This window comes from Anomalospiza imberbis, chromosome 21 (assembly GCF_031753505.1).
Source record: "Anomalospiza imberbis isolate Cuckoo-Finch-1a 21T00152 chromosome 21, ASM3175350v1, whole genome shotgun sequence".
NCBI classification, from domain to species: domain Eukaryota; kingdom Metazoa; phylum Chordata; class Aves; order Passeriformes; family Viduidae; genus Anomalospiza; species Anomalospiza imberbis.
In genome coordinates, this window is record NC_089701.1 from 4,966,131 (window position 1) to 4,981,896 (window position 15,766).

The 15,766-nt window shown below is 63.0% G+C and overlaps 1 protein-coding gene across 1 annotated transcript in view; it reads right to left on the reverse strand.

Moving 5' to 3' along the window:
- Nucleotides 1-889: 889 nt before the first annotated feature.
- The window catches only part of HMCN2 (hemicentin 2), a 33,414-nt gene continuing 18,537 nt past the window's right edge, over nt 890-15,766 (reverse strand). The window contains exons 38-79 of the mRNA XM_068211245.1: nt 15,473-15,623; nt 15,030-15,248; nt 14,688-14,801; nt 14,435-14,622; nt 14,156-14,252; nt 13,732-13,893; nt 13,223-13,336; nt 12,984-13,115; nt 12,351-12,494; nt 12,091-12,250; nt 11,644-11,768; nt 11,377-11,560; nt 11,129-11,226; nt 10,578-10,850; nt 10,289-10,479; nt 10,132-10,213; nt 9,752-9,888; nt 9,492-9,633; nt 9,160-9,307; nt 8,788-8,915; nt 8,504-8,660; nt 8,282-8,403; nt 7,883-8,047; nt 7,689-7,796; nt 7,477-7,611; nt 7,053-7,187; nt 6,751-6,935; nt 6,247-6,460; nt 5,949-6,083; nt 5,679-5,869; nt 5,510-5,591; nt 5,113-5,382; nt 4,226-4,375; nt 3,875-4,012; nt 3,619-3,734; nt 3,285-3,522; nt 3,107-3,169; nt 2,885-3,013; nt 2,464-2,784; nt 2,126-2,245; nt 1,764-1,890; nt 890-1,652 (exon numbers count right to left, since the gene is read on the reverse strand). Coding sequence (XP_068067346.1) covers nt 1,310-1,652; nt 1,764-1,890; nt 2,126-2,245; nt 2,464-2,784; nt 2,885-3,013; nt 3,107-3,169; nt 3,285-3,522; nt 3,619-3,734; nt 3,875-4,012; nt 4,226-4,375; nt 5,113-5,382; nt 5,510-5,591; nt 5,679-5,869; nt 5,949-6,083; nt 6,247-6,460; nt 6,751-6,935; nt 7,053-7,187; nt 7,477-7,611; nt 7,689-7,796; nt 7,883-8,047; nt 8,282-8,403; nt 8,504-8,660; nt 8,788-8,915; nt 9,160-9,307; nt 9,492-9,633; nt 9,752-9,888; nt 10,132-10,213; nt 10,289-10,479; nt 10,578-10,850; nt 11,129-11,226; nt 11,377-11,560; nt 11,644-11,768; nt 12,091-12,250; nt 12,351-12,494; nt 12,984-13,115; nt 13,223-13,336; nt 13,732-13,893; nt 14,156-14,252; nt 14,435-14,622; nt 14,688-14,801; nt 15,030-15,248; nt 15,473-15,623 — 6,633 coding nt within the window. The 3' untranslated portion in view covers nt 890-1,309. The remainder of the gene's footprint in view (nt 1,653-1,763; nt 1,891-2,125; nt 2,246-2,463; nt 2,785-2,884; nt 3,014-3,106; nt 3,170-3,284; nt 3,523-3,618; nt 3,735-3,874; nt 4,013-4,225; nt 4,376-5,112; nt 5,383-5,509; nt 5,592-5,678; nt 5,870-5,948; nt 6,084-6,246; nt 6,461-6,750; nt 6,936-7,052; nt 7,188-7,476; nt 7,612-7,688; nt 7,797-7,882; nt 8,048-8,281; nt 8,404-8,503; nt 8,661-8,787; nt 8,916-9,159; nt 9,308-9,491; nt 9,634-9,751; nt 9,889-10,131; nt 10,214-10,288; nt 10,480-10,577; nt 10,851-11,128; nt 11,227-11,376; nt 11,561-11,643; nt 11,769-12,090; nt 12,251-12,350; nt 12,495-12,983; nt 13,116-13,222; nt 13,337-13,731; nt 13,894-14,155; nt 14,253-14,434; nt 14,623-14,687; nt 14,802-15,029; nt 15,249-15,472; nt 15,624-15,766) is intronic.

The following is a 15,766-nucleotide window of genomic DNA, read 5'->3' on the forward strand; positions in this document are numbered from 1 at the left end:
CAGCCCCAACCCCTGCATGGCCGCTCTGGGTGCTGTCACAGCTCTCCCCCGGCTCCTGCCCTCCTCAGCAACCTCCACAGAGCACCCACGGGTGTCATTGCCCCTGGGGGACTCCACGGAGTCACCTGCCCCCGAGGAGTGGGACGATGGGGGCAGAGGAGAGATGGCACTCTGCAGCACCTGACTTTCCTCCCCAGACCAGCAAGGAGGGGGAAGGGTGGATATATTTGAGCCTCCATCAGGAGGCAATGCAGGAGCCAGGGTGGGCAGGAGGGGACAGGGCAGAGGGCTGTCCAGGGGGCCAAACTCACCTTTCCCCCCTCACACAACCCCAGAGCACCCCAGACCCACAGCAGACCTGGCTTTGGAGTACAGGAAAGCTCCATCCCAAAGGACAGAGATTTTGAGGGGAATCTCAGACAGGTGCAGCAAGAGCCAGCTCCAGTGACAGGATCTGACCACGGAAGGTGCACGGCCACCATCAGCCTCTATGGCCCAGCCCTGGTGGCTGTGGGCTCATGTCTCCTGGGGCCAGCAGCCCACATCCCACAGCATCAGCTAGGACTGAAACAGTGTTTAGGGAGCAGCCTCCATGTTCACCATGCGCAGAGTGGCCACGTCCTGCTCTTGCTGCTTGAGGGGTTTGACACCGGGGCAGGATTGAACCTTCAGGGGCTGGACATTGGCCTTTTGGCATTGCTACATCCAGACATCCTCCCTTTTATGGTCCAAGGCCAGGCAGGGAGGTGTCCAAAGCCCTGGGAATTCTCCCACACACAGGAGGAAGCTGCCTTCTTCAGGCACAGCTAATATTTAGCCACAAAACATAAATCAATAAGACTGCACAGAGACCAAGTGGATTAAAACAAACAAACAAACAAACAAACAAAAAGACTATTTCAATTTAATAATGGTTAATGCTGGGGTGTCCCACACTCTCCCCAGCCCAGGGAATCCCTCCCTGTACCCTGGTGGGACCCTCGCTGGCCACTGTCACCCCGTTCATCTTCCCACCCCCCACATTAAGGGACTGATAGCAGCCAAGGCCATCCAGAGCTGTGTTTGTTCTGGGATCTGGGACCTGATTGCAGGAGGTTGGTGGGACATCTTATCCCCCCGGGATCCTGTCTCTCCTGTTGAGTCAGGGCCCGGCCCTGGGTGAAAGGAACACAGCTGAGAGACAAGGGGGTGTCTGGGAGGGACAGAAGAGGTACAAGCTCAGCGTTCCCTGAGCCACGTGCCCCACCGATGGGGTGGGGAGGGACAGGAGGAGAAATGACCCTGCGTCCCCTCCTGTCCCTGGGCTGTGTCAGTAAGGGTAGGGCGAGACAGAGATGAGGAGGAGGAAGATGCTGGGTGCTCGCTGCCCATCTGGGACCAGCGCCTGCACCTTGAGCCGGTGGGTGCCGGGCTCCCGCAGCGGCCGCAGCGTGGAGATGATGCCCTGGCCCTGCTCGGTGCGGAGGGCGAAGGGGCTCTCGGTGTCCTGCTCCAGCAGCCTGAAGACGGGGCGGTGGCGCAGGGCGGAGGCTGGGGTGAGGTGCACCACGTCCCGGCGGGCAGCGATGCCGAGGGGCAGGGGGAGCAGCTGGTACTGCAGCGTTGGGGGGCCGGCCGGGCCGCAGAACGGGGGGCAGCGACCCACACACAGCCTGCACGACGGATGGGGAATGTGGGATGTGGTGGGTGCCGGAGAGTGGACAGGACACGCGGGGTCATGGTGAGATGGGCAGAGCGGGATGGGCACTCCCAGCACGACTCACCCCGGGCTGGAGCCTCTCCGGTACCCAGCTGGGCACGGCACATCCATGCACCGGGCACCTCCACGGGTGTTGAAGCACATCTGGCTCGAGCCACACTGGATTGTGCCCTCCGTGCACTCATCCACATCTGCAGGGAGAGAGGGGACAGGTCTGAGGGTGCTGGGGTGGCTGAGATGGGGGCTCAATCCCCCGTCCTCCCACATCTGCCTGGACACTGAGGCAGTGAGACATGAGGACTCAGACTGTGGAGAGCTGAGGCTGGAAACAGCCATCCCGAGAAAGGAGAAAGACTTGTGGCCCCAAAAAGATGACACCCAGGGCACCATGGGGACGGGTCACCCCCCTGGAACCCCTGCACTGACCGTGGCAGGTCTTCCCATTGGACAGCAGCCGGTAGCCAGTGGGGCAGAGGCAGCGGTAGCTGCCCAGGCTGTTCCTGCACTCGTGCTGGCACTGGTTCAGTGTCTGACACTCATCGAGATCTGTGGGATGAGAGGGGTAAAGGCAAGAGGGGAGGATCAGACCCCTCTGGTGCTACTGCCTTGGGCCAGCCTGGCTCTCACCTCCCCTTCCCAGCAGAGCAAAGACCACAGGGTGCAAACAAAGTGGTGGACTGGGCAGCAAGAAGGACACGAGGTACCTTTTGGGGACAGAATAGTCTCTGAACTCCCCTCAACACCCTTCCCCAGAGCACGCTCACCAGTGCAGGTGCCATTCCTCCTGATGTAGCCCGTGGGGCAGGGGGGGCCCCAGGCACCCATCCCTGCATCCTTGGCCACGCGGCGCAGGGCGAGCTGGGTGTAGAAGGATCGTCCCCGTGGGTGGCTGCTCGGCCCCTGCCGGCGCAGGAGAGTGTCCCGGGGCACGCTGCTCGCTGTGTCCCCTCCCTCCGTCCCTGCTGTGCCACACCGTCCGCCTGGCAGCACGGTCTTGCCAGCGGGGCACAGGCACTCGTAGGAGCCCCGCAGGTTGCGGCACTCGAAGGCACACGGTGGGGGGAAATTCAGGCACTCGTTGACATCTGGGGGAGGAAAGAGGTGGGGAGCTGCAGCTGGATGGGGGAACCTGAGGCTGGAACAGGGCAGGGGCGTGACCATGGACCCTGAGAGCCCAGCTCGTACCCAAGCATGGCCAGCCAGTGCCCAGCGTGCGGTAGCCAGGAGGGCAGGAGCAGCTGTAGGAGCCGGCGGCGTTCTGGCAGATCTGGTTGTAGCGGCAGGCATGGGACCCCTCGGTGCATTCATCAACATCTGGGGAGCAGAGAGAGGACAGGGTTGGGGGGACAGGGAAGTGGCACCAGGTGCTCCTTGCCGCCCTCATGCCCCCTCAGGAAGGGGCCGTACCCATGCAGTACAGCTGCCCAGGGTCTGGGATGAATCCCAGTGGGCACTGGTCTCTATCAGCACCTGTGAATTGAGCAGAGAGAATGTGACATGTCACTGCAGGGACATGGCCTTTGCACCCTCACAGACACCCAGAACAACAGATCTCCATCCCCGTGCTGGGGACTCCCCTGGTTACCCGCATCAAGCGAGGCTCGGAGCTGGAAGCGGAGCTCCTGTTTGGCTGGGTCATAGGAGGCTGTGATGGCTCTGGCCCGGAGGTGCTGCACCCGGGGGGGCTGTGGCCCCACGGGGGGGTCGAACACGACGGTGTGATTGCAGTGGGCACGGATGAGGCGCCCATCCTGCAGGAAGCTCTGGACCGAGCCCCCGGAGAGCTGCCCCGCGCCCGTCCGCACGTAGCGCTCGCTGAAGTCCTGGGGAGAGGCAGGGAGGGGGGTCAGGCCATGGACTCCCCATGCTCCCGGCATGGGAATCGTGGTTCCCATGGGAATAACGAGCACTGCCAGCACCTGCAGCACGGCATCGCCAAAGCTCTCCGGCACGGAGCCGCTGATGACGCTGTCCAGCCGCAGAGCGCCGGCGTCACCCGCGCCCCGGGCGAGGTGGGTGACCCGCAGGAGCTCCCCTGCAAGGAGGGGACGGTGATCAGCACCCCACAGCACCCCCACACACAGCTCCACTCCTGGATCAGGGATGGCGCCTGGGGGAGAGGAAGGCTGCGCTTCCCCAGGAGCTGAGCAGGCTGTCCTGTCAGAAACCCCTCACCTGTGGCAAAGTGCAGCAGTGACTCGTGCTGGAAGGTGCCCTGCGTGAGCAGGAAGCCGTTCTGGGCTGCCCCACTGGCGTGTGCCAAGGAGCAGTAAATGGGGGCGATGATGGTCACCAACACCCGCATCAGCGGCCCTGGGAATGGGGAAGAAAGGGAGTCACCATGGAGCCAGCACCCTCCTGGGGGGGCACGCAAGCTGTCCCACCCCTCCTTGCCCACAGTGAAAGGTTTGGGGGAAACAAGGTTTGCTTTTAGGGGAAAAAAAGAAATAAAACCCTTTCCCCTAAGAGTTACATCTGACAGAGGTCAAAACTCTCACAAGGGTGCGGGTAGAAATGTCCACCCACCTATGGCAGGTGGAATGCTTCCAATGCTGCTCTGGAGGGCGGCGGTGCTGGACTGAGAGTCACCCAGCACGCTGGCATCAAGGGTGGAGACACCGAGCTTGTGGCCATTGATGACACCGACCAGGCTGCCCCGCACCTGGTGCAGCTCCCCTGGGGCAAATGGGATGGGGTCAGGCAGCAACACTGGGACTGCACTCCCTTGCCTGACTCCCCTCTTACTAACTTGCATGTCAAAAAAAGCTTGTTTTCTGGAGGTGAAAGCAGCCAGAGCAAGGCAGGCAGTGTCCCTGCCTGGCTGCAGCACAGTCTCCAGAGACCCCATGGCTCCAGGCACAGCGCTATGTTGACAAGGGATGTTGTGAGTGTGGCCCTGTGCCTCATCACACCAACAGGCACTGACACCCCCAAACCCTGCTCTGTATCAACCTCAAGGTCCTGGCATAGCCCCAGGCTTTTATTTGCTTCTCCGGCGTGCCTGGCGGCGAAATGCCACCAGCCACACAAGGGCACACAGGGCACCTGGCACTTCCTCCAGCCTGGCTCTCTGCTCCCGAGGGGCAGCAGGAAAGGATGTGTCTGTGCATTCAGCAGTGCCCCAGGGAGAGGGGAATTTAATCATGGGCAACTAAGGCAGGAAGGCCGAGGAGAGGCAAGTGAGGGCTGGCACGCGGTGGCTGCTTGGGACAGGGTCTGCTTGGGCTCAGGCCTCCAGCTGAGCAGGGCACGAGAGGAGAGGAGAGGAGAGGAGAGGACAAAGCAGAGTATGAGTCACAGGGGCTAGAACAAGCAAGGCAATGTCACACCACACCACCACGCTGGAGGTCTTACCCCGGGTGTAACAGCCCTGCAGGCAGCCCCAGCCCCCCGGGCCAGGGGCAGACACCCACCTCGGACATCCAGGGAGGTGTGAGCCACAGCAGAGCCCAGGGCATTGCGGGCGAGGCAGGAGTAGCTGCCGGCGTCACGGTGGGTAACAGAGGGCAGGAACAGGGTGGCATTGGGCAGGACACGAGCGTGGGGACCCTCGGGCAGTGGCTCCCCGTCCCGCTGCCACTCCACGGAGGGTGTGGGCTCCCCTGACACGACACAGTGCAGCAGCACCTGCTGCCCAGCATGGACCCTCACCTCTGCAGGTGTCACTGTCACCACAGGGGCACCTGGGCAGGGAAAGGGATGCAGGTAGTGATGCAGCATTCCCCACGGAGCAGGGGCAGTTGAGGGGCTGAGAGGTGACATGGTTTGCAAACCATTAAAAGAAGGGTACAAGAGGGGACCAGCACTCACTCTGCAGAACGAGGGTGACAACTTTTGCTGCTGTGCCCACATCATTCTCCGCCACACACCGGTACTGCCCTACATCGGTGCTCTAGAAGGACCAACAGCATCAGCACAGCATTTTGCTTTGCCAGGAAAGCACTCTGAAATGTGCCACCACCCCCCAGGCCCTGCTCACCCCCACAGCACGGATGGCCAGGGAGCCATTCTGCAGCTGGTGCAGGCGCCCACGGGCCGCCACCGGCACCCCATCCTTGCTCCAGCGGATGAGGGGCTCAGGGTGACCCTGGGCGTGGCAGTCGAGGACGGCATCACCTCCGGAGTGCTCCACCTGGTAGGTGCTGGCGTCTCCCTGTATGACGGGTGCCTCTGGGGGAGGGAAATGGGTGGCAGAGGAGGTGGGCTGGCCGGGCACTAAAAATGCGGGTGTTTCCCTGCCGGCACCTACCTCTGACTGAGACGAGGACAGTGGCCCTGATGGCCCCGGCGCTGTTCTCGGCGTGGCAGAAGTAGGTCCCGCTGTCCGTGGGTGTGGCTGCCTCCCGCCGCAGGATGCTCTGCCCGCTGTGCCCCGACGCGCCATCTGCGGGGTGCAAACCCCCAAAAAGGGTGGTTGGCCATCAGCTGGTTACAACCCCGCACGGCCAGACGTGCTGGCACCCCGGGGATCCTGAAAGGTGGGACAAGGGTGGCACCAGGATCGCAACGTCCCCCACGTTCAGCATCCTCTGCCCCTGCCCAGGTACCAGTGACGAGCTGCCCGTTGGCCATCCAGGAGACGCGGGGCTGGGGGCTGCCCACTGCGGCACACACCAGCTCCAGCCTCTCGCCCCGGCTCAGGGTGATGTCTGTGGGCAGGTGGGTGAAGGTGGGCAGGGTGTGGATGGAGAGGGAGAGCCGGCGAACGGCCCTCCCAGCAGAGTTCACCGCGGTGCAGGAGTAGCTCCCAGCATCCCCTTCCTGTATGAGGATGAGAGGGAGTCATCTTGACTGTGGGCTCCAGCTGCAGCCCTGGCTCGCTGAGCTACAGCTCTGCTGGTTCTTGTTCATCTAAACAGTCACGGTTTGGACAGAGACACTTTTTCCAGCGCACATTAGCAACCTCACACTGCCCCAACCCTCCAGCCTGTGGCACAGGACTGCACGGGGCTCTCCGTCTGCCAGATGTATCCACAATCAGCCAAAAGCTCTTCCGCAGCAGGAGACACTTGTTCCTCATCACTCCAACCTCACAGTGGCCCAGTGCTCACCTGGACATCCCGCAGCAGCAGCTCCCCGGAGGGCAGGATCGTGGCCTTCCCGGCCGGCACCAGCGCTCCCTCCCGGCTCCAGGACACGCGAGGCTCGGGCACACCGCGGGCGGCGCAGGGCAGCAGCACCTCCAGCCCCTCCAGGACCGCCAGCTCCAGCGGGCCGGCAGCAATGATGGGGGGCACTGGATGGGGCAGAAGGGCAGGGACTTGCTCACAGCTTGGCAGCCACGTTTTGCTGAGAGGTGCTGGGGAGGGGCTGAGCAGAGGGGGGAGCCCCGGGGCTCTGATGGCTGCTGTACCTTGCACAATGAGCCTGGTCCTCCCCGCAGCGGTGCCCGAGGGGTTGCGAGCCATGCACAGGTAGGTACCTGCGTCCTCTGGGACTGCTCGGAGGAGACGGAGCTGCCCGTTGGGGAGCACCTTCAGCCCAGACCCTGGCAGAAATGGACAGGATGGGGCAGCACAGCTGAGCCAAGGCACAGATGGATGATGTGCAGGGACTGCTTCCCCTACAGAGTGCCTCTTCCCAGGGAGTCTCCATGGAACAACTCCAGCGGCCTCCACACCCACCTAGGACAGCAGCCAGCAGCCAGGAGGACCCACGCACAGTGACACCCCACACCCTGCCGGGGTGCCTACAAACCCCTGGCACCTAAATCTCCCCCTAGGTAAAGGCTGGCAGGTAACGTGGGCTCTGCCAGTCCCCAGCTCACTCCTGCTCACCTCCAGTGATGCCAATGCCATCCTTTTGCCAGGTGATCTCCGGCCGGGGGACGCCTGTGGCCTCACAGGACAGCACCACACTGGTGTTGACCATCACCATCACCATGCCAGGCAGGGGCTTCAAGGCAGGGGGCTCTGTGAAGGGCAGGGAAGTGCTACCCTGGGAAGAGGGCGCAGGACCCGCAGCAGCAGGACCCTGGAGCTGGTTTTACCGTGCACTGTGAGCCAGAGGTGCTTCCGGGCCGTGCCCGCGGCGCTCCGAGCCGTGCAGGTGTAGCGGCCGGAGTGTGCAGGCAGCGCCTGCCGGATCTCCAGGGCTCCTGGAAAACAGCAGGCAGAGGGGAGGCGGCGGCAGGGCTGGCAGGGACCCCTGTCCTCACCCGGGCCGTGCTGCCCCGTGCTGTACCTCTGGGCAGGACGCGGTAGCCCCTTCCTCTGCTGCCCAGCTGAGCCCCCCCCTTGCTCCATGACACCGCCGGGGGGGGCACGCCCGAGGCGTAGCAGGTGAGGACTGCAGGGGATAGCCGGGTGACAACCACATCCGTAAGGTCATCAGCGATGGTGGGGGGCACTGGAGAAAAGAGGGAGGGAGGTGAGCAGGGCTGTATGGCAAATGTCGAAGAGGATTCTGTCCCTGCTCATATGGGCACGAGTATTTCTCTTCCCCTCTTGTCCATCCCCAAGCCCAGCTCTTGAGTGGGCACCCAACCCAGTGCACGGCTGGAGCACACCCATGTCACAGCCGAGGTGGTGACAGATCCTGGGAAAGCCACTCTCAGCAAGACCCCCAGCCCCAGGAGCTCACCGTGGACAGACACGAGGAAGGCCTTTCGAGCCTCCCCAGCAGCATTGGTGGCGATGCACTCAAACCGGCCCTCGTCCCGGGGAGCAGGGCTGGAGATGAGCAGTGACCCTAAGGACTGCAAACTGTGCGGGCAGAGCACGCATCAGGATCACCTCTGTCCCCCAGGGAGCAGCAGGAGGGGCAAACCCCACCCTACAGGGGAACCCTTTGGTGTACAGGTACCTGTAGGTGCCAGGTGAGAAGTGCAGGTTCAGGGGATGACCATCCTTCTCCCACCTGATGTGGGGCTCGGGAGACCCCCAGGCGTCACAGCCCAGCGTGGCTGGCTGCTGAGCCAGCAGGGTGAGGTTGGAGGGCCCAGGCGTGATGGCAGGAGGGACTGTGGGAGGGCATGGCAGCCATGAGCAGAGGACAGTAGCACATCATTGCGCTGATGAGGGCAGCCCAGCAGTGCGGGGTTGTAGGAGGGTGAGCCCAGGAGGGATCCATCTGACTCTCCTGCTTACCCAGGATGTGGAGGTCCAGGCCCCGCCGGTCAGAGCCAGCAGGGCTGGATGCCATGCAGAGGTAATGGCCCAAATCCTGGACCTGGACAGGGTCAATTTGCAGAGAGCCACCTGGCAGGAGCTGCAGTCTAAGGAGGGAGAGCAGGTGAACGCTGTGGGGGCTCTGCATGGCCAGGCTGCATCACACAGGGAGCAGGGGTTGGGAAGGTGACAAGTGCCATTGCAGCCACGTGCAGCTCTTGCCCACTAAGCTGGTGTGAGGACAGAGCACAGCCTTTCACAGGGTGACTGGCACACTAATCACCTGTTGCTGTGGAGGGTGGCATGATCTGAGCGCCAGCTCTCAGTGCCACCAACCACAGAGCCTCATACCTGTCACTCCCGGGCAGGGGCAGGAGCTGGCCGTCCTTGCGCCACGTCACCCGGGGCACGGGCCACCCCTCTGCCCGGCACGGCAGCACGGCCGAGGTGTTCAGCAGCACCTTCACCTCCTCGGGGCCCACCTGGATCTCCGGGGCCACTGCAGCAGCACCCAGAGTGTGGGGTAAGGCTCAGGGATGGAGGACGCTAGCCCAGAGCAGCACTGGGGGCTGGGTGTTGCCCAGCCCTGCCATCCCATCACCCGACCATAAGACAGCCTATGACATCCCACATGTTGGATTTAACCGGGAAGGAGCCGGCACTCAGGGCAGGGCAGCACTCACCGTGAACCTGCACCCTGGCGCGCGGGCCGGTGTCCCCGGGGGCGCGGGTGGCCCTGCAGCTGTACTCGCCGCCGTCCGCCGCAGCCACCGCCAGGACCTGCAGGAAACGCCCCTGGGCCAGGACCTGCCTGCGGGCATCGTCCTAAAACCGCCGGGACCCCCGTCAGCAGCCACCCAGCATCACCCCCAGCACCAGCCCATGCTGCTGGTGACGGTGGCCAGGCCCTGACCATGACCGTCCCTGGTCCTGTCACAGGTACCTGCAGCAGGGAGCCCTCCCGGTGCCACTCGATGTTGGGGTGGGGCTCAGCACCCTCTGGGCACTCCAGGAGGAGCTGCCCCCCTGGCACAGCCGTGATGATGGGGATCTCCCCGGCGCTCGCCATGCTGGGGGGTGCTGTGGGACGTGGGCCAGGGGAGTCAGGATGTGCCACATGGGCTGGACGGCCCCGTCCCTGTCCCCATAAGCCATGCATAGGCCCCTACTCTGCAGGACCATCACTGTGCTCCAGATCCCTCTTGTGGCGCCCACACCAATCCCATAAAAGGAGGTTCTGGCTCTCTGGTCCTCCAAGGGTTGGACCATCCTGCAGCCCCCCCTGCTAGCCCTCTCCTCACTGCACTGCTGGGATCACACTACCTTGGATGCTGACATGGAAGCTCCTGCTGTCCTCCCCTGCAGGGCTAGTGGCCAGGCAGGTGTACAAGCCAGCATCAGCCACCTGCACAGCCAGGAGAGGGAAAAATTGAAGCACAAAAAGAAAACCCAGGCAGGGAGAAAAAAGTGGAACTCCTACCTCAATGCTGTCAATGTGGAGGGTGCTCTCATTCCCTGACACGAGCGAGGGCCCTGCCAGGAGCCGTCCATCCTTCTCCCAGGTGACAGTAGGCATGGGGACACCTGTCACCACACATGTGAGCCCTAGAGGGGTGCCCACAGCGATGGATATCTCCGTGGGATGGGACCCAGCCTCGACACGGGGTGGCTCTGCAAGGCACACAGCAAGGCAGGAGGGCTCATCCCCTCATTGCTCCCAAAAAGTTGGCTAAGCTGCCCTTCTGAAATCCCAGAGGGATGACACGCACCCATCACCACGAGGTGGAAGGCTTTGCTGACCTCTCCCACTTCATTCACCACCAGGCATGAGTAAATGCCTGCATCAGCCAGTGTCACGGCCACCAGGCTCAGCTGTGGGCCACCAGGCACCTGGGCACTCTGTTGCCCCAGGGGCTCTCCATTCTTCAGCCAGGTCATTGATGGTGCTGGGGACCCGGTGGCTTTGCAGGTGAAAGTGACATCGGAGCCCTCAACCACCATCTGCTCCTCACTGCTCTCGGGGCTGTCCAGGACAGGGGGCACTGGGGAGAAAAGTCAGGTCCCCAGACACGGGGGTGGGTTTGGCCACTCCCTGGTGTTCTGCGAGCCGCCAGAGGCGGCTCGGCCCTCCTGCAGGATGCTCTGGGACTGCTCTCAGGCTGGTCCTGCTTTGCTCCATCGTGTCCAAGCCCACCCCAGCAGTGGAGGAATGGCTCAAGACCCTGCTTGGGGATGGGTGCAATGCACAGTGTGTGCTCTGCCGACAAAAGCAGTGTCCAGGTGGCCCCTGCTGTGCCCGCCCCACCCCCCTGCCCTGTACCCTGTATCTGCAGGACGAAGCTGCGATCGGCCACTCCTGCCCGGCTGGAGACAATGCAGGTGTAGAGTCCAGCATCGGAGAGCTGTGCCTGGGAGATCCTGACCCGTGGGATGGGACACGGGCATGGGGAGGACAGGTCAGCTCCGGGTGACCCCCTGCTCCCCAAGGTGACACTCGGCCACTTCAGGGAGCAGCAGCGCCCTTCTCCAAACCCTGTGGCTGACCATTGCTCCAGGGTCACTTCTCACCGGAGGATGTGCCCTGCCGAGAGCAGGGTGACATGAGGGGACAGGCGGAGGGGCAGCCCATCCTTCAGCCAGCTGACGTGCAGCGGAGGAGACCCCCGTGCCCAGCACTCCAGTGTCACCACGGCGGACAGCACGCCACGGACCACCTCCGAGTCATCGGCACCCCTCTCGATGGTGGGAGGGACTGGCGAGGGGACAGAGGGGCTGCTGGGGCTGTCGGGGTGGGGGTGGCCCCGGCGCTGCCCAGCAGGTCCCAGCCCTGCTCACCCAGCACGTTCAGCGTGTGCAGCCGCGTGTCCTCGCCCAGGCTGTTCCGGGCCAGGCACGTGTAAGCTCCGGAGTCGGCAGCTCGCAGCCCCTCGAGGAGCAGGGCGCTGCCATCCGGGGACACCCTGCGTGGGGAGGGTGGGATAGTGACCCGTGTGCTCATCCCGAACGTGCCCATGGGGCAGAAGTGCTCTGTGCTCAGTTTATGGCCAAGGATGAGGATTCTGGGGCACATTTAAGGTCAGGGCATCACCTGGGACCCTGCCAGGGTGACAGTGACCATCCCAGACTCCGAAGTTTACCCCAGGATGACATTCTCTCAGCAAAGAGCCGGGATGAGCGCATCCCAGGCCAAGCAACAGGAAGAAGCAGCACAGCTCAACCTGCCTTGCCAAGCGATTTTGTACGTGGGGCCACTGAGTCCCGGGGGTGTCCCCCCAGACTCACCGGGCGTGTGAGGGGGGCTGCAGCCCCAGGGGCTGCCCGTCCTTCAGCCAGGAGATGTGGGGGGTGGGCTGCCCCTCTGCCCGGCACTCCAGCCTCACCCTGCTGCCCTCCAGCACGCTGTGCTCACTGGGGTCCCCTGCACTGCTGATCTGGGGGGCCACTGCACCGAGGAGAGAGGGAGGCTGAGGAAGAGGAGGGGGAGGAAGGCTCACCTCTGAGGCAGAGCCCACAGGGAGCAGGCTGCCTCGGGGAAGCCCTACCTCGCACCAGCACCATGAAGTCCTTGCGTGTCTCGGCCCCCGGGCCCTGTGCCAGGCAGGTGTATCGGCCCTGGTGGAAGGGCTGGAGGGGGCTGAGCAGGAGCTGGGCCCCCCCGGACACCACACCCTGCTCTGGGTTCATCTCTGCAAGGAGACAGGGGGAAGGGGGCTGAGCAGTGCTCCTCCACTGAGCCCTCCCCCAAGATCATTGTCTGCTTCCCTCTTCCCCCCCCCCGGACCCAGGTTTGGGGACACTGTTAAAGCAAAGCAGGGTTTTTGCAGAGTTCACTGCTGGAGCTTTACAGGAGAAAAGAGACACTGGTTTGGGGGCAAACTCCTGTCCCAGCAAGCACCCCAAGGGCTGGTACCCAGAGAGCTCAGCCCCTGAATATCCCTCCATCACATCTTGTGCCCACATCCCATTGCTTCGAGCTTCAGGAATGAACCTGAGGTCTCTTGAAAGCGTGCAGGGAAAAGGCCAGACCCTTCATGCTCTGTGTACCCTCCCTGTGCAGCCCTGAGGGTCTCTTGCAGCAGGGTTAGAAGTTGGGAAACTGAGGCAGGACTGCTTGGAGGGCAGCAGCAGCGAGGCTGGGGGTGGCAGCCTGGCCCAGCACTCCCCTGCACACACACCCAGCGGGCGCCCGTCCTTCAGCCAGGTGACAGTGGGCACTGCCACACCAGTGACGTGGCAGGTCAGGACGAGGGGTGTCCCCATGTCAGCTTCAAGCGTCTCCTGCTGTGGCTCCTGGATGCCTGTGGGCTCTGAGGAGGATGAGCAGGGACAGGGTGTGTGAGGCAGACCAGGGCTCACTGTCAGCTCCTCAGCGTGTGCTCGGGGGACAGCTCCTGGCTGAGCCCTCACCGCTTACCATGGATGGTGAGGATGAAGTTTTTCTGATCCTGGCTGGCCACGTTCAGTGCCATGCACGTGTATGTGCCCGAGCTGGAGAGCTGCAGGTGAGGGAGCTGCAGCACCCTAGAGCCTGGAAGAAGTGGAGAGCAGGGAATCAGGACAGCCTGGAGCAGTACCAGGTCTGGGCCATTATACCAGCAAGCTGACTGATCCCCCAGCACCTGGCCAAGCTCCATGCAAAAGGAGTTTGGCCATGGAATTCCCATCTTTGAGGTCCAAAGCCTTGCTGTGCCCCACAGGAAAGGGCACTGAGCTCCCAGGAAGCAGCAGCATGGAGTTCTGCAGGATGCAGCCCTTGGTCCTCTCCAGAGGGGATCACTCAGCAGTGTGTCATTAGTGTGTCATACAGCCCAAAGGCTGAGCTCGGGACCCACACGTGGCATCCAGAAAAGGGGGATTAGGGCACCTAGAGCTCACTGTCAAGAGCTGGGGCACAGGCAATGATTCTGGCTCATCCCAACATACCTCGGGTGACAGTCACCTCCTCTCCGAGCCGCAGGACGTGGCCATCCTTGTACCAGGTGATCTCTGCAGCGGGGTGGGAGTGGATGTCACACACGAGTGAGACGCTGCCATTGACAATGCCATCGACGTTTTCAGGGTCTGAACCCACACTCCAGGGAGCTTCTGCTCCAGTGCGCCCAAAAGACAGTGCCAAAGGGGAGCCATCACTGTGGAGGCCTCCCCAGGAGGAAACACTGAGCAGGGTTTCCAAGCCCCTCGCCTGCTCGGAGCCCGTGGCACCTCAACCTCCTCGCACAGGGCGAGCGTGACCAGCACAAGGAGGCAGAGGCAGCCATGCAGTGCCAGAGCCAAAGGAAACTCCAATTGGCGGAGAAAGAGGAGGAGGGCAGTAAATCAGTGAGCCAGGGGAGGGGAGATGCCTTACCCTGCACAGCGAGGGCAAAGTGCTTCTCGGCTGACCCGGCTGGGTTCTCAGCCATGCACGTGTAACTCCCGGTGTCACCCGCCTCCACCATTGCCACCTGCAGAGGGGGAGCAGAGCACCACTGAGGGCTGACCCCAGCTGGGGAGATGCTGGGGCTTCCTTGGGGGCCTTGGTGAGACCAGGGCAGCCTCCTTTGGGATGAAAGAATGCCCCATCCCCTCCATCCACTGTCTCCTGTGTCTCTCCCCAACACAGCCACCTGCTCAGGGGAACACCAACCTGCAGGACTGTTCCACCCTCCAGGAGCTGGTGCCGTGGGCCAGCCTCTATGGGGAGATCATTCCAGAGCCAGGACACTGTGGGCTCTGGGTGCCCAGTAGCTTCACACTCAAAGCGGACAGTGCCATTGATGGTGGCCGTCACCTCCTCCACCGGGTTTTCTGTGCCACCACGGATGGCTGGGGCAGCTGGAAGCAGGTGGTTATGGGGCTGCCATGTGCCTCAGTCCAATGTCCCCTGTCCCTGTACTCACTCAGCACCTCCAGCTCGTAGTGCAGGCGGTCCCGCCCCACAGCGTTGGCCGCCTCGCAGGTGTACCTGCCCCTGTCCTCCTCCTGCACCGCCTGCAGCTGCAGCACCCGGCCCCCTGTGACACAGGACAGGGTCGGGGCAGGGCACAGGGAAGGGTCTGTGGGATATCCCCCAGCCCTGCCCTGCACAGAGCCCTGCACAGCCCCAGTGACGGTGTGTGTGGTGGCAGGAGGAAGGGGACAGGATCCATCCTCCTCCATGCTGTGGATGCTCTCAACCCACAAGGCTGCTGCAGGACCACCCCCAGGCCCCACAGTGGGGGTTCACACCCACTACCCATTACCTTGCAGCATCAGCACCCCCGGGCCAGGGGAGAGGGGCTCCCCATCCTTGTACCAGGTGAGCTGGGGGGGTGGGATGGCACTGGTGTCACAGTAGAGGGCGGTGGGCTGGCCAAGGACAGCCTGTCGGTGCTCTGTCACCTCCCCATCCTGGTCTTCCTCCCGATAGAAGATCTCAAGGGCTTCTTTGGGGCTTGTTTGCTGCTGGAAGACGGGGGGCACTGCGGGGACAGGTTGTGGTCAGCTGTGGGAACAGGGACATTGACCCCCGTGTGCACCCACAGCATCTGCCCTCACTGGAGATGAAGAGATCTTTGTTGTTTTCCAGAATGCTTGAAATTTTTTTCCTGCTCACCGTTCTCTGTGCCCTCAAGTGACCCTGAGGACCCCTGCTCTTGCTGAGACACCCCCTGCTCTGGGTGCTGGCTCTCTGTCCAGGGCTCACCTTGGACGTGCACGATGAAGTCCCTGTCATCTTCACCCACAGCATTGGTGGCCACGCAGGTGTAGTGCCCCGAATCCGAGACACCAGCTGCTTGGATCTGGAGGACCTGCCCCTCACTGAGGATCTGGAGGTGTTCGGAGCTTGCCAGGAGCTGAAGGGAAGAAAGAGAAGGGCAGGAGGAGGACTACACACCCAGGAGTGGGGCAGAGCCCAGCCAGCCATACAAACAGTATCTTCCCAGTCCATCCAGCTGGGAGAGTCCCCAAACCCAGCAGCTCCTCCCTGGTCCCAGCT